This window comes from Leptodactylus fuscus, chromosome 2 (genome assembly GCF_031893055.1).
Source record: "Leptodactylus fuscus isolate aLepFus1 chromosome 2, aLepFus1.hap2, whole genome shotgun sequence".
NCBI lineage: Eukaryota > Metazoa > Chordata > Amphibia > Anura > Leptodactylidae > Leptodactylus > Leptodactylus fuscus.
The window spans coordinates 142405584-142421274 of NC_134266.1; the positions used below are offsets into that span (position 1 = coordinate 142405584).

The 15691-nt window shown below is 38.2% G+C and overlaps 1 protein-coding gene across 2 annotated transcripts in view; it reads left to right on the plus strand.

Moving 5' to 3' along the window:
• Positions 1-15691, plus strand: part of AP2B1 (adaptor related protein complex 2 subunit beta 1) — an 85960-nt gene that overhangs the window by 41923 nt on the left and 28346 nt on the right. Inside the window, exons 8-15 of one of the 2 annotated variants that reach the window (XM_075264756.1) lie at positions 678-798; positions 2718-2813; positions 3023-3138; positions 3237-3402; positions 4425-4523; positions 7619-7878; positions 12155-12347; positions 12810-12830. In XM_075264756.1, coding sequence (XP_075120857.1) covers positions 678-798; positions 2718-2813; positions 3023-3138; positions 3237-3402; positions 4425-4523; positions 7619-7878; positions 12155-12347; positions 12810-12830 — 1072 coding nt within the window. The remainder of the gene's footprint in view (positions 1-677; positions 799-2717; positions 2814-3022; positions 3139-3236; positions 3403-4424; positions 4524-7618; positions 7879-12154; positions 12348-12809; positions 12831-15691) is intronic. The other variant, XM_075264757.1, reaches the window with a different exon arrangement.

A 15691-nucleotide genomic window follows, 5' to 3' on the forward strand; every position in this document is an offset into this window, starting at 1 on the left:
CTCTTCTTCAGCAGCGTCATCTTCTTCCGGCGGTGGCTTGTAACTTCTATTGCTTGGGTTTTGGGCAGAGCAGACTGCGCATGCCCACAGGCCACGAGAAAATGGCCACTTGCACAGTATTGGAAGTGGCCATTTTCTCGTGGCCTGTGGGCATGCGTAGTCTGTTCCGCCCAAGGCCCGAGTTCTAGAAGTAAGAAGACGCCACCAGAGGAAGAGGCTGAAGATGACACTGCTGAAGAAAAGGAGGTGGCGCTGGAGAGAGATCTCTCGCAGCATTGGGGACACCCCCAGTGCTGTCTGAGTGCTGGGGCCCCCCCCAGTGCTGCGAGAGAGCTCATTAGCATACCGAAAAGAACCAGGATTGTAGACGAATGAGGGCGTGGAGAAGACGATGAAAGGTAGGAGACGAATAGCCTTTCTTAAGGCTATTCCGACGTGATACTTAGAAAAAATCATGTCTGAGTGATAGGATCCCTTTAAAAGTATTTAGTAATTTTTAATATATTTTTCAGTATTCATGTATTTATTTTTATTCCCTCATAACTATGAAAAGACATTACTTTTTTTTTTTGTTTTTTTTTTTAAAGTTGTGAATGTACTTGTGTACGATATATGAGGTTAAATTGTAATTCTGTTGTACAATTAAAGGTTGATTAACATTTTTGCGTTTATTCCAGGCCAGAAATCCTGAAGCAAGAAATTAAGGTTTTCTTTGTCAAATACAATGATCCAATTTATGTGAAATTGGAAAAACTGGATATCATGATACGACTAGCATCTCAGGCCAACATTGCTCAGGTTAGTGTCACTTTCCTCAATTCATGTAATCCTTGCACTTTGCCAGTTTCTACAATTAGCATAAACTAGTGACTGATCAGTTAACTGTAAGTTCTGTGTAAGGACCATAGCACTAAATAGTAAGCACTGTTTGTAGGACTTTCTGTAGGATTGCTAAAAAGCTCTATACACATTCTTTTTTAAGGTAATGCTATGTCCAGTTGCCAAGCTACATCAAATCCGTACTCAGAAACAGAATACTTCATTTAGTAAAACAAAATCACTTTATTCTAAAATCTTTCAATGTATGTACTAGGTTTTTTAGGGTTGGGTAAACTCCCTTAAACCTATATTTAACTGTAGAAGTAGCTATAATAGATTTTGCTTTCAATGGGCATCTACCACCACTGAAATCACTTCTAAACCACCTATATGATGTTGTAGAAGATATTAATGGCGTATATAAAAAAAAAAAATAGCAAAACTTGGATGCGCTCAAGGTCCGTGACAAGAACCAAAAAGTAAATATGAAATAGAAGCAAGATCCAACATGTCCAAAAAAGTAGGAATTTTTTTTAACCCCAAAAGTGCAACATTCTCATCCCAAGAACTATGCTGGTGTTTATATGGTGCAAATGCACATGTCCAATAGTAGTGTGTCACTCAAGGGAGTCACAACCCAGAGAAGGCAGCGCTCACCTACCCCTAAGAAAAGAATGTATTTTATCGTTCATGCCTCAAATCCAAAGTCCTTAGCGCATGACTACAACACATGTCCACGGGATAAGGCAGCATACTATACATCCATTAAGCTTATGGGCAAAAGTGTAGGCAGAAAAAAAATAAGCCTACAAGTATTTTGATGACCTAATAGGGAAAAATCAAGTATATTTAATTGTGAACTTGAGTATATTATCACTCAAAATAGTGGTGCAAATTGGCTTTTTTTTTTTTTTTTTTTTTTTTACTAAGGACAAAGTGAAGAGCACAATCCTACTAATATTTTAAATGTGAAAGTTTGGATGTTTATTTGATCACGCAGAAGTGGCTGAATGGATTTGGATGAAATTTGGCACATAGATAGATTGTAACCTTGATTAACACACAGGCTACTTTTTATCCCGGTAAATGACATGGCTTCACGACTGTTTATGAATTTATCTTCATATACCATATTAAACTGCTTCTGGCAGCAGCATTATCTTAGTTAATTGGAGGTTACTGATAAAACCACCAAAACAAGAACATTTCCAATGAAGGTTTGTCCAAAACAAACATCCCTGATTCGGTCATCAGTGCTGAGGTCAAGGGATCAATCCATGCACCTATAGGGAAGTTGTCTTTCTTTTTTTAAAATAAATAAATAAATCACACCCGTTTGAGAGAAATATATATATAAAAAAAACGTTAATAAATATAAAAAAAGTAAAATTGAAAATAATAAAACCCCCCACAAACATTAACAAAAAATGAACTGGGCCAGCTATTAGGGATTGCTCCCCCCCTCACTCTACATGTGCTACCCCTGATGGTATTAGGTGCATCCTTATGTCTGCTAACTCCACACGTGTGATACCCCTAATGGTATTAGGAGAAGCACATGTGGGGGTGCAGGGACAGCCATTAGGGATTGATTACTCCCCTCATGTGCTACCCCTGATGATAATATTTTTGATTAAAGCAATGGATCCGTCAAACTGATCAGTTAAACTTACATGACAAAAAACATAATGTGAAAAGGGCCTTATTCTGATACCTTTTGAAAAAGGCCATTGACTTAAATGTTTGGGGGAAAACTATAACATAATAAATATTTCCTGCCTGGAAGATGGATCGTTGTTGTTATTCTCAATAAAGAACTTATTTGGTACTCCTCACCACCTATTGAGCGCTGTCAATATTCCTACACAATTTATTATCATATGTTTTTCTCTCCACAGGTGTTAGCTGAACTGAAAGAATATGCTACTGAAGTGGATGTTGATTTTGTTAGGAAAGCCGTTCGTGCCATTGGTAGATGTGCCATCAAAGTTGAAGTAAGATCTTTTTTTTTTTTAAGTTATTTTCTAGTGAGAGAAAATAAAAATACATTTGTCTATTAGTCCCCCCTGTTCCAACATATTTGATGACTATTTTTTCTTTATATTGAATGGTCTGCATTTTGCTATTGAACAGAATGAAATATATAGTGAATGTATATTGAATCTTGAATATAGTTGTGTGACATGGATTTCTCCCTCCCCAGCAATCTGCAGAGCGTTGTGTGAGTACCCTCCTCGACCTTATTCAGACCAAAGTCAATTATGTGGTACAAGAAGCCATTGTGGTCATCCGAGACATCTTCCGCAAGTATCCCAACAAGTATGTCTTAGTGAATTTATACATGTATAGTTGAGTTGCCATATAGAAGCTTGTTAATGAAGATGAGATCATATGTTTCCTTTCTGTATTTGTGTAAGGTATGAGAGCATTATTGCCACTTTATGTGAGAATTTGGATTCCCTTGATGAGCCTGATGCCCGAGCAGCCATGATCTGGATTGTAGGAGAGTATGCAGAGCGTATTGATAATGCTGATGAGTTGCTGGAAAGCTTTTTGGAAGGATTCCATGATGAAAGTACGCAGGTATGGTGTCTTGTAATGGAACACCAAACTGAACATGTGGATGGGAACCACTGCGGAAAAAGTTACATTGCAAAAAAAGGAAAGATGGTGTCCCGGAATAAGCTAAAGGAAAGTGCGAAAAAGAACAACATTAGACATGTCGTAGTATTATACACACATAAATCAGTTTAGCTCTTAGTAAATACGGTTTAGTAAATACTAATGTTCTTCATAAAACTACAATTCTAGAGCATCTTTTCTCAGAATTTTCTATTGTTGCTTCTCTCTTGTGAACAGGAATTTGAAGGGGGCTTCCGCCTCAAATTCCTCTCCATTTACTGCCCCTTTGGTGTTGCGCTGTGGCTTTGGCTTGCTGATCAGGCTCAGATGAATGGGCCTATTCAGTGGAACGGTTCCAGGGGTTCTCCAGCTGCGGCATTTGCGGCATTATCAAGCAGGGCACTTATTTTTTCAGCATCATACTAAGATCTCTGTCTCCCATTGTATGAAACGGAAGGCAGCTTCAGGGCAGAATTTCGGCTGATTTTCGGGCAGAATCCTCTTCAAAATCTTCACCAAACTATTTTGTTAGAATATATCATTAGCATTTTATGAATGAAGTGACAACTTGGTGTTACTGTTCTTTCTTTCAAGGAGGTGATGTACTCATGCCTAGTCTCATGGTGACATCAATGATTGGACAGCGTCACGCTCTCACCTAGTAACATCTGTAGTCAATCTATAAGCTATAAAATTCTTTTCTTATAAGTCATACATTATTCACAAAAATCGACAAATCAGGAGAATTGACAGTCTTAAACTTTTATATTTATGTAGTCTCATGTTTAGCAATAGAAATTAGATTTTTGCATATAGGATATTGAGGTTTACTCTGTTTATCTTGTCCCTACACACATTAGTACTGTGCCACTGACTATTCTTTTGGATGGTCAGTGGCTCCTCCCATGTGTTTTCAACTTTGTATCAGTAACGCTCATGCAATTTTTTAAAAGTATCTTTTCCTGTCTTTTTGTTTCCCTTAGGTGCAATTGACTCTTTTGACTGCCATTGTTAAGCTATTTTTGAAGAAACCATCTGAGACCCAAGAGCTTGTACAGCAAGTCTTGAGCCTTGCTACACAGGTATAACTTTACCATCATGAGAATATGTAAGGAAAGGTTCAGATAATTTGTTGGGGCATAAACCAGGGTATCTGTAGCTGAAATATCTATGTAAGTCTGTTCCACATGCAGGCACATGACCATACTCCTGATGTTTTATCTTCTGTTTGTGATATCATATACGCTAAAAACTTTTGGTCATTTCCCCTCTCCACCTTCCTGTAGTACAGAACAGATCACATGATTGTTATCTCTACTGCTTTCTGCTCTTTCCCCCTTCTGAATTGAGTAACAAAGGATTGTGTTTCACCTGCTGGGCAGCAGATGTTGCAGACTCCATGAGAAACAAAATAGCAGAGCTGCCAGACTATAATTACATCAGTGCAAGCAACTGTTACTAGAGGTGATGTTTGTGAGAGAAATCATTGGAACCTGGGTTCTTAAAGGGGTTGTCTAGAATTGCAAAAGCATTGCTGCCTTCTACCATTGCCCTCCAAAAATTTGAATAGCTGTTAATGAATTAAAGGGTTTGTCCATGCTTACTCTCCCGCCTAATCTGAAACCTAGTAAGTAACATGCACACATGAGTCCTATTCTAATTATTAGGACCTGCGCACAATATTTTCTGGTTGTCTGACAGTTGCCTTGGAAACCTGACCGCCCAGCATGCATTTGCGTCTTTCCACATCCATTGTTAGATCATGTGAAAGAATATGCCTGGACAAGCCCTTTAATACATAACTATAAAACAAGACATTATGTACTTTCATGCTAAACAGATGAAGGCAGTACAACTAGGTTTATCTCCATGTGGATCCTATACTTTTACATTGAAAACAGTGAGCAGCGTGGGCTGAGAGGCACTGCCTCTTTCAGAACTATTTGTGCCCAGCTGTTTTGTACTTACAGCCCCCTGCCGCAGCTAATAAGTGGTTCCAGTAATCTGCATATCAGCATTTAAGCTCCGGCTTCAATAAGAGCCACAGTTTTTGACCTTTTAAAGAGACCAAGAACGAATAGTGCAATCTCTGTATATACCCTTGTCTGGTTTACAAAAGTGTATAGGCAAGAAGAATCTATGGTCAGTCATAGCCCATATTAAGTTTAATGTCTTACATTTGGAGCTTCTTCACATTGTCTTTGTCTTGTAAACTATTTGCTTCAGTCTTGCTCTTGTATTACTGTAAACAGAAGACCTGTGAGGTTGAACCCCTTTAGTCTTACATATTTCTTATATTCCTTATCTAGCAAACTGATTTCTAGCCACATGGAAATGTTTCCTCTAACCACTGTGCAGTTATTTTTTCTGTAAGCTTCTATTATCAGAACACTGAAATATAACTTGACATTTAGACCCATTTTTTGCTATATCTGGATTTGAGCTATACCTGTGATTCCCTCTGCAGCTTCTTAAGCGCAAAGCTTGGGATCCTTGAAATCCCTCCAATATATGTTCCTATTCTCCTTTAGTTTTACTGGGAAGATTTTACTGAGCTTTTTAAGTGTATAATTTTATCCCTAGCTCCTTTTATATAGTGTATATAGTTGGGAAACCAGATCTAATTTGTAGAGTTAGGATTTATTCACATGCATATTTTTTCCAACTTCTTTTTTAGTAGTTCTTTTGTCTATTTCCTTTTAATTCTGATGGTTTTGCTTTATGAAAATTGTTACTAAAAAAAGGAAAAATGTGTATTTAAGGGGGTAATGTCTGGATGGTTTTGACTGCAGTATCAAATAATAACTAACTCCAGACATTCCTACCTGTTCTCTAAAACGTCTTGCCCATATTAAGTGTCTCACCTTCATCTGCCCCCAGCCAGTATGGCAACCATAAATGTGATATGCTGCCATAAATAACACACAGTATTTACTGATTCTAATTTACATACAGGTTTATTGTAAAAAGTTAAGCTTTACGTAAATGAAATGTAAGGCAGTCTAATCTTGGTCTGTAAGGGGTGGAGGAATACAAGTTTTAATCTACCTGTGCTGCCACTGCTAGTGTCATGAGGGGGGCTCTTTTATTTGCTGCGAGCCATGCTCTCTACACTGTACTCTCTGCAAGCCCTCCCCTCTGGTCTCATAGTTGGCCTCTAGAGCTGTCGCTCTAAATCAGAGGGGAAGGCTTTAGCCGCAGTTATTGCAGGTTCTAGTGACTTGCTCAAAGTGCCAGGTAAATTAAATGGAGTCTATCACTGGCAATAGCCATTTTTAACTAAACATATCTTTGTATAGCCTCTAGAAAGGCTATTCCAATGATACCTATTATTCTTTTTTCGCCGCTGGTGTTTTGGAATGAGCCTGGTTTTAGTGATATGTTAATTATACAGCAAAGAGCACTGGAAACCTTCTAACTATGCCTTGAGCATCGCAGCATCATTAGCCTTCCCCTTCCCACTGACTCCTTTTTTTTTTTTTTTTACGCAGGATCCCTCCTCCTTCTTCACTGCTTCCAGAGGGTGGTGAGAAGGGGAAAGCTGATGATGCTGTAGTGCTCAAGGAATAGTTAGAAGGCTTCCAGTGCTCTGTGCTGTATAATTAGCATATCACTAAAACCGGGCTCATTCCAAAATGCCAGCGGCGAAAAAAGAATAGGTATCCCTGGAATAGCCTTTCTAGAGGCTATGCAAAGATATGTTTAGCTAAAAATGGCTATTGCCAATGATAAACTCCCTTTAAATCGTTTTCCTCAATCGAGATGTGTTAAAACTGCTCTACTTCATATTTATCTGTCTAGTGGTTGATCTACCCCCTTAAAACTGATGACTCTCTTTAAGCTTGCCTGTATCTTTAAACCCTTGTCTGTGCAATGAGGTGAGTTTTCAGTCCAAGGCCTTGCATCATTTAGTGTATCTGCTTCTATCATACTTTGTCACTCCTGTAGCTAAAAGCTAGTTTTAGTTAATATCAATATAAACACATTAATCAGACTGAGAAGGTGACCGGTAATGAGGCTGAACGGATCTGATGAGTTTATTCTATTTAAATTGGTCTGCCCTTTACGGTGACAACTTGTGGTATTTTATCTAATTCTAAGGCGTTAAGATGTGATTAACACCATTGATGAGTATGTAAGTTTATTTCTAAAAACACATTTTTTGCTCTTTATGTAGGATTCTGATAACCCTGACCTGCGTGACAGAGGATACATTTACTGGCGCTTGCTGTCTACTGACCCTGTCACTGCCAAGGAAGTGGTCCTTTCAGAGAAGCCTTTGATCTCTGAGGAGACTGACTTGATTGAGCCCACTTTGTTGGATGAGTTGATTTGCCACATTGGTTCTCTAGCTTCAGTTTACCACAAACCACCCAATGCTTTTGTGGAAGGTAGTCATGGAGTTCATCGTAAACACCTTCCCATACAGCATGGAAGGTGAGTGTTGTGACCCATATAAACTGATTTCATCATTTGTTTTCTGGAATATGCCTTTGGCTTAAAGTACACCTAAAATTGTATGATATAGTTTGTAAATCAGTGATGATGGTATACGAGTACATGGTAATATATTTTGTTTTAAAAAAAAAATGTATATTTTTTTCTCTTGTCATTTTCCTGCCCTTATAAAGGTCACTGTTTCGGAATACAGTCATAAAATCCATCCTCTGAAGTTTGTACACTGCTTACTTTTCAGCCTGTTGAAGTCTATGGAGTGGGGTGGTGAGAAGATAAGGAGACAGAGATATGTAAAGTCAGCTAAAGCTTCAAGTGATGGCTTTATCTCCTCACAGATCCAGGGTCGGACTGGGGTGTCTAGGGCCCACCACCAGGACCCCTGTAGATGAGCTGTACCGAGACAGGGTGGCTAAAGGTAATAACATATCAGGAGCCATGCTGCTCTCCTGCCATATGATGTGTACCACTGCACTATTTAAACCCACTTCTACATCCTGTATGGCAAGAGAGCAGCATGGCTCCTAGAATTGTCCCCATTACCTGTAGCTGCACTGCCCTGGAAAAACTCATCTGCAGAGGTCCTGGCTGTCAGACTCCCACAGATGTAATATTGATGGCTTATCCTAAGGACAGGTCATAAATATTAGAAGACAAGCAAAGATAATCCAGCACTTGGAATCCACGGTAAATAGTAGGGTTAAAACTTCACCTTTACTTAAGAATGTATCATTCTTCTATTAAAAAAGTTTGCGTACAGGGGTCAAAACATTGCCATACATAAATATTAGAAACATGGATAAATCCTTTAAAGATGTTGTCCAGGAATTGGAGCAAAACATGTGGCAGGCCGGAGGTTTAAAATAAAAAAGCATACCCGCCTGTCCACGGCACCCCGTTGTCTGCCGCCAGTGTCCATTCAGTCTCGTGCTGGCACCTTCTTTCTGGGAGTCCTGCACCTCATGTGACCGCTAAGACGAATTGGGTACAGGATTTCCAGAAATGAGGTGATGCCATGAGACCGAACAGACAGAGGCGGAGGACAACAGGGTGCTGAGGACAGATGAGTATGTTTGGGGGTTTTTTTTGTTAATTTTTACACCTCCGTGGCAGCCATAGCATCCTGCACTAATTGTTTTCAATGGGAGTCAGAATGAGGGAAGAATCAGCTATTTGAGTGAACCGTGGTACCTGTGTATGCGCCATGACCCCTTCTCTGTTTACATAGTGTCATTCATGTCATGTAACTACAGGCTCATCCTATACACCTCTATGTGACAAGAGTGTAACTACATCACACGGTCACTATAAACAGACAACATGTGATATAAACAGGCACCATAGCTCCTTCTTACAACTGATCAGTGGGTCACTTATCTCTTATTGATGATTTATTTTGAGGATAGATCTCCAATATAAATGAGCTGGAAAACTCCTTAAGCTTAAGGCCCCACATGGCGTCCTGCAGCAAAAAAGAAGCTGCAGGAAAAATGCGGCTATAACACATCACGTTTCTTCCTGCAGTCCTTGACACAGAAAGTTTGCAGAGCTTTCCTCTGTGTATTTTCCGCTTCAATTATATCTAAACTGCCAGCTGTTTGCAATGTTGTGTTATTTTGTAATCTTTTGATGTTAAATTTAAGGTTACTTTGTGTTGCTCTATGAACCCCTTACCTTTTCTAAGCGTGTTTGTGTCTGACTGTTGGATAGACACATGTATATATGAGTGAGCAGTGACGTGGTTGGGGTGCATGGACTGTTTTGGTCTGTGATTTACGTTCAACTTTCAGCCTGTGTGAAGGGCAAATGGAAGATCGAGTGAGCTGACCCTGACAGCCGCACCCACTTGCTAGGACGGTCCATACGTAACACCTCTCTATAGATTTCTATGTGAAAAGTAGCAATCTGATAAATGGAGAATGAGCCATATTTCTTTAATAAGATATATTACAAAGCTTCTTATATTCACCAGAGATGGATTATTATTATACCTTAAATATTCCTTATGCTGGATTAAGGCAGCAAACAGTTTATGGCTAAGGTGGATTTGAAAGAGTGATGGCCTGATCATGGATGCTTGTATCTTTAAACTTTTTGACAGATGTGCTTCAAGCAGCTTTTCTGTTCCTTCTAGTATGTCTTATTTAAAGCCTTTTTTTTGGGAAATAAGCCTTAACTGATTGAGCACTTGTATATTATCAACAATCTTATAGCAAAATTTGACAATGCCATAAAACTATTATGACTATGTTTGTCTTGGTGGGTCAGTCCATTTATAACAGTTATAGTGTACCTACAGTTATAAACAACTTTTAATGAATAGTACAGATGAATATAACAAACTTTGTAATGTATCTTATTGAGGCAGTCTCTTTCCCTCACCACTTATTAAGCTGTTCTGAGTATCTTCTATAGCAGCGTCCCCTCCTCATAGACTAATATGTAGAAAGTAACTTAGCCTGAAAAATGGAGTAGAAAACTTATTAATCTAATAAGATATATTACAAAGTTTTATATTTTAACCTATACTATTCATTTGCGAAACGTAGTCTAGAACTTGACTATACTTTAATGAAGACCTTTCATGTGCACATACACCATTACCGATGGCTCTTCACTGTCAGAGGGGGCATCCCTTACGCCCATCGATGACGCTGAGTAATGAAGAACACCCCCCTCTCTCTCCTGACAGTACTCGTCCATAGACTAGTACTGGGGGGGTGGGGTGGGGGGAGGCGCGTTCCTCACTGCTCAGCGTCATTGTACAGAGCTACGGACAGACTGTCAGGAGGGGCGTTCCCAGCTATGCTGTTAGAAACGCCCTTCTGACAGTGAAGAGCTATCGGTAAATGCACTGATATCTCTTCTCCCGGGGCACATAACAGGAAAGCCGACAGTGCGCTGAATTCAGCACACTGTCTGCTTCCTAACGGTATATAAAACTGCATATTCTCCTCTTTAAGTCCAAATGGAGATGTTGACTTTTTTCAGAGAGGCTGCCAGGAATTTTAGACATCCCATTTATAGGTCTTAGTATAATATCCCAGTCACACATTTTGTTTTTCTGTGCCTCCAATTTTTATCGTGATGATCAATTATTATTGAAAATTGTGTATTTCAATGTCAGTCGTGTTATCCCCTGTTCCGCCAAAGTATGTGCTTCGTCATAAATGAAAGGGGTTGTCTACTTTCAGACCAATATTGAGAGACAAATGTTATTATTTGTATAGTAAAAAGTTGTACAATTTTCCAATATACTTTCTGTATCAATTCCTTACAGTTTACTAGATCTCTGCTTGCTGTCATTCATTCTGCTTACCTCTAGTGGATAAAACTCTGACCATTGTCATGTGATGACACACAGGTGCACAGTTTGTTATAGTCACAGCCCAGTAATCCGCCATCTGCTGTGCACCCGTGTCCTCATCACATGACCATGGACCGTAAATCACATGACCATGGTCAGAGTTTTATCCACTAGAGGTAAGCAGAATGACAGCGAGCCGAAATCTAGAAAACCGTGAGGAATTGATACAGAAAGTATATTGGAAAATTGTATATGCTTTTATTGTATAAACAATAACATGTTTCTCAGTATTGGTCTGAAAGTGGCCAACCACTTTAAGCTTATTCTCTGGCAGTCTCGGCACCTGCGGTTGGTGTTCATTTCAGTCATCATTTATGCCTGGCCATTCCTAATCCTATAAATTGAGCAACTGGTATTTGAAGGGAGTCTGTCACCAGAACCCAGCCCTGCGCATAGATAGATTAGTTACCTATTTGGATACTGGTTTCCCCCTGTGAATTGATGCCACTATTGGCAAGTTATTTCCGTTTTTGTCAATGTGTAAATGAGCTCTTTGCAGGTATTGAAAGGGTATGTGTCCCAGACTTGGGACATAGTCTTCTGAACTGTCTAAGTCCTCTCTTCTAAATTATAATTAAGTATCTAAAGAAAAGTTAAAAAAAAAAAAAAAATCAACACGTGGTTAAAAATAGATGTGCGCATATCCTGAAAAAAAAAATCTTGCTGACTTGTTTTGGACAGGAAGTTGCTCTTACTCAGCATTCACTGCAACTGTCATTACTTAAAGTGAAAAGTATAGTAAATGTTTTCTTTGTAGTGACGTCTTTCAGAAGCAGTACAATCTTATTGTATTATATCAGTCTAAAATTTCATTAAGTGATAATCTCTCTCTAACTAAAATAATGTATGTATTCCTAGCAGTGCTGATTTTTCTTAATGTATGTTTTTTAGCATTGATATTGGAGACAGCCCAGTAGGACCTGCCCCAACAGTGTCCCTTGAACAACCTCAGGTCATTCCATCACAAGGAGACCTCCTTGGTGACCTTCTGAATCTAGACCTTGGGCCACCAGGAAATGTCCCACAAGTATCCACAATGCAAATGGGAGCTGTGGATCTTCTTGGCGGAGGTCTAGACAGTCTGGTAAGACACTTTTTCTAATGGTTAAGTACATTATACCAATTTTTATGTAATGTTTTCATCAACAAATTATGCAGATAAGCAAGCCAAGACCTCCTACGCTGTGACATTTGTGCTATGTGTTTTTGTGCTATGTGTGTTATGTTGTGTCTCAGATTTAGGCTTAATATTGATTTACATATATGTAACTTTTTATTTGTTTTTAAAATGTTTTGGCAGGTACATGGTTAGGATACATTTAGTAGACCTTGGACCCTGTTTGTGATTTCTGTCTGGACTGTTGTGCCCAGACATTAGAAGCAGTACTCACAGTGAGGACAGTAGCTCCACTTTTCAGCTGGTTATTGTCGGGGGTTCTAGATTCATTGTTGTAGGCACTGCTTGTTGTTTTCTGCAGTTCAGCTGTCTCTCCGCTGACAGTAACCTTTTTGCTTCTTTCCTCCTGTGTTCCGCCTACCCTTGCAGATGGGAGAGGATACGCAATGGGTAACTGGTTCTCACACAGTAGTACACTGATAAACTGGCATTCTTGTTGTCCCCTCCTTCCATTGGTCTTCATTACAGACCCTTGTTCCCTCTCATCAGGCAACTCACATGCATGGTTATTAGCATTCAGCTGTGAACTTTATGTTCAGAAGCATCCAGTTTATCAGCCTGACTAAGCACAATCCTTTCCTTCCCTTGTACTCTGCAAGATGCCATACACGATTTGTAACCTTTGGCAACACTATGTAGATACACCATTATATCCCTGTGTTGTCTGCTTCTAGTCTGTGATTTTCCATTCACACCATTTTTCCTGCTCTGCGTCTTCAGATTATAATGTATTTAAAGACAGGGTGGTTTGAAACATCTTCTAGGCTTGTGTAACTTAAGACATAAAGTGTTTGTTTCCTTTGGAAGTCATAAGGAGCCAATTAAGTAAATGAGTTTTGATTTTTGGTGCTTAGAATTTTGTTAGTTCAGATAATAAATATTCATGTGGACCAAGAGTACTATGATTGACTAAAATATCTGGATGTCAATCCTAAGGTCTGCATTTACATGCACAGATATTCTGCAAGTATGCCCAGAAAAAAAACATATCCTAGAGAAATGACTAGCCAGTCGTAGTGGGGTTTCCTTTCTAATCTGTGCGTACTTGCCTAGATTTATGCTGGTCACGTAAAGATCAAATCTACATTTATTTGGCTATTGCCATGAGCCAACATATTCAGTCAAAAAACCCAAAAGTAATACAAACTTCACATAAAGCCCTCACAGTGAGAAATTATCAATGTAAATATATGTAGAATGTAGTTTAAAGTCTATAAAGTAGTTTATAGGGATATCAAATTTGTGTAATGTATGATATCAATATAGCATTGAGAGGTAAAGTTTTAGATGCAGGCTCCACACACTAATGATAGATAGTTATTACTTTATTATTGGGGTAAATTATATTCGGAGTGACAGGAGCACATGTATGCCAAGGGAAATGGAAACCTCTACAGCTGACTTTATTTATTTTTTTAACATTTTTTCAAAGTTTTTTTTTTTTTTTTTTTTTTTTTTTTTTACATCACAGTGGGGACACCTTTTAGAAGTGAACACATTATTTTAGTAGACCTCTCCCAATATTTTTCTGCAGCATAAATGCAGAAAGTAAAGAAAGTCCTGCAATTGTTTCATAAGTATAGAATGTGATTTGTAAAAATCCATTAATGTCTTGCAAACACAACCCATTCAGATGTATGAAACTGATAGGGTTTTCAGTAATTTAGTAATAAAGATTTCATGCTAAAAGATTCCCAAGCAAACCAGCCTTTCTCTTTGTGTCATGCTTTAACGTGAAGCCCTACTTATATAATCAGAATTCTATAATCATTTCTCTAGTATATCATATATGCTACTTGAATTGCTCTATATACAAATAGGAGAACAGTAAAATCCGATTCTCCATTGTTTGTGTTGTCACAGTAGGATATCACTGCGGAAGGCTCTATGTTTGCTTCTTGCAGATGATGCTGTAAAATACTTGTGCAGGGAAGTTACAGGGAATTGTATTTACCTGGTGTGTGTGTACAATATAAATATATATATATATATATATATATATATATATATATATATATATATATATATATATATATATATATATATATATCTCACACACACATGCATATATATAGAGCAAGGCAAACATTCTATCCAGACTGAAATATTTGAAAGACATATGCTTGACTTTTAGGTTGTTAGCTGCTGCAAAGTATTTGTGATTCATATAATAGTTTAGGGTGCTGACACAGCTTCTAGGCTCCCATCCCAGAAAGAAGGAACAGGACGACAGCTTGTGCTGAAAGGGCAACTAAAGTGAGCATTTAAAGTAAAGTAGAAAAACACAATACAATTGCGTTGAGAGGAAATGATGCTATGCCTGTTGGGATAAAAACTTTCTGGGAAAAAAATAGTACATTGAGCTTGCGTTGGGTAAAGGAGACTCTGTTTCATAGGTAACACAGTAAACTTGCCTAATAATATTTGTGTGTGTATATATATATATATATATATATATATATATATACACACACTACTGTTACTTTGAGAAATGTGGGTAGTATGCGCAATAACTGGGTATTATACATAATAACCAATAAAGGTGATTAATGTAATATATATTTTAAAGAATTAATCACATTAACGTGCTATTATGAATAATATCCGGCACTCACTGGTTAGTATGATAAATAGAGGGAAAATGCCACAAGTGCGCTGATGAAAATTCACTACTTCCTAAATATTGTAATTTATCACTTCAGCCAAGAGGGTTTGGGTTGTATATAAAATAACCGGTTAAAATAATCAATAGAATACATATTATTACATTAACCACCGTTATTGGTTATCATGTATAATACCCGGTTATTAGGTATACTAACATGTTTATCAAAGTGACAGTAATATATATGTAATTTTTTTTTTTTTTTTGAAGAAGAATTCTTTCTTATGCTTGTTTAAAATATAGTCAGGTTGCCTGAGGATTAAAGTCAATGTCCATCGCAAGCCTTGAAACTCCACTAAGGGTAGCCAAGCCATACATCCATCTGCAGACAGATTTTGGAGGTTTTTATGTGTTTGCCCCTCATCAATGCTATCTGAGTGAGATGCCTTTGATACAGTTTTAGGGAAGGACTGGCTCTCCTTCAGTGGATTAGTTGGTTTGAAGCCTTACTGGCAGTGCTCCATTGGATCATTTCCCATGTCTCCTTAAAGGCATTTCACTCAGTGAGCAATTTTCTGGAAATATGTGTGTTAGTAATACATTTTCTAATATAGTTTATTAGCAAACATTTGCTCCTTTCTGTGAA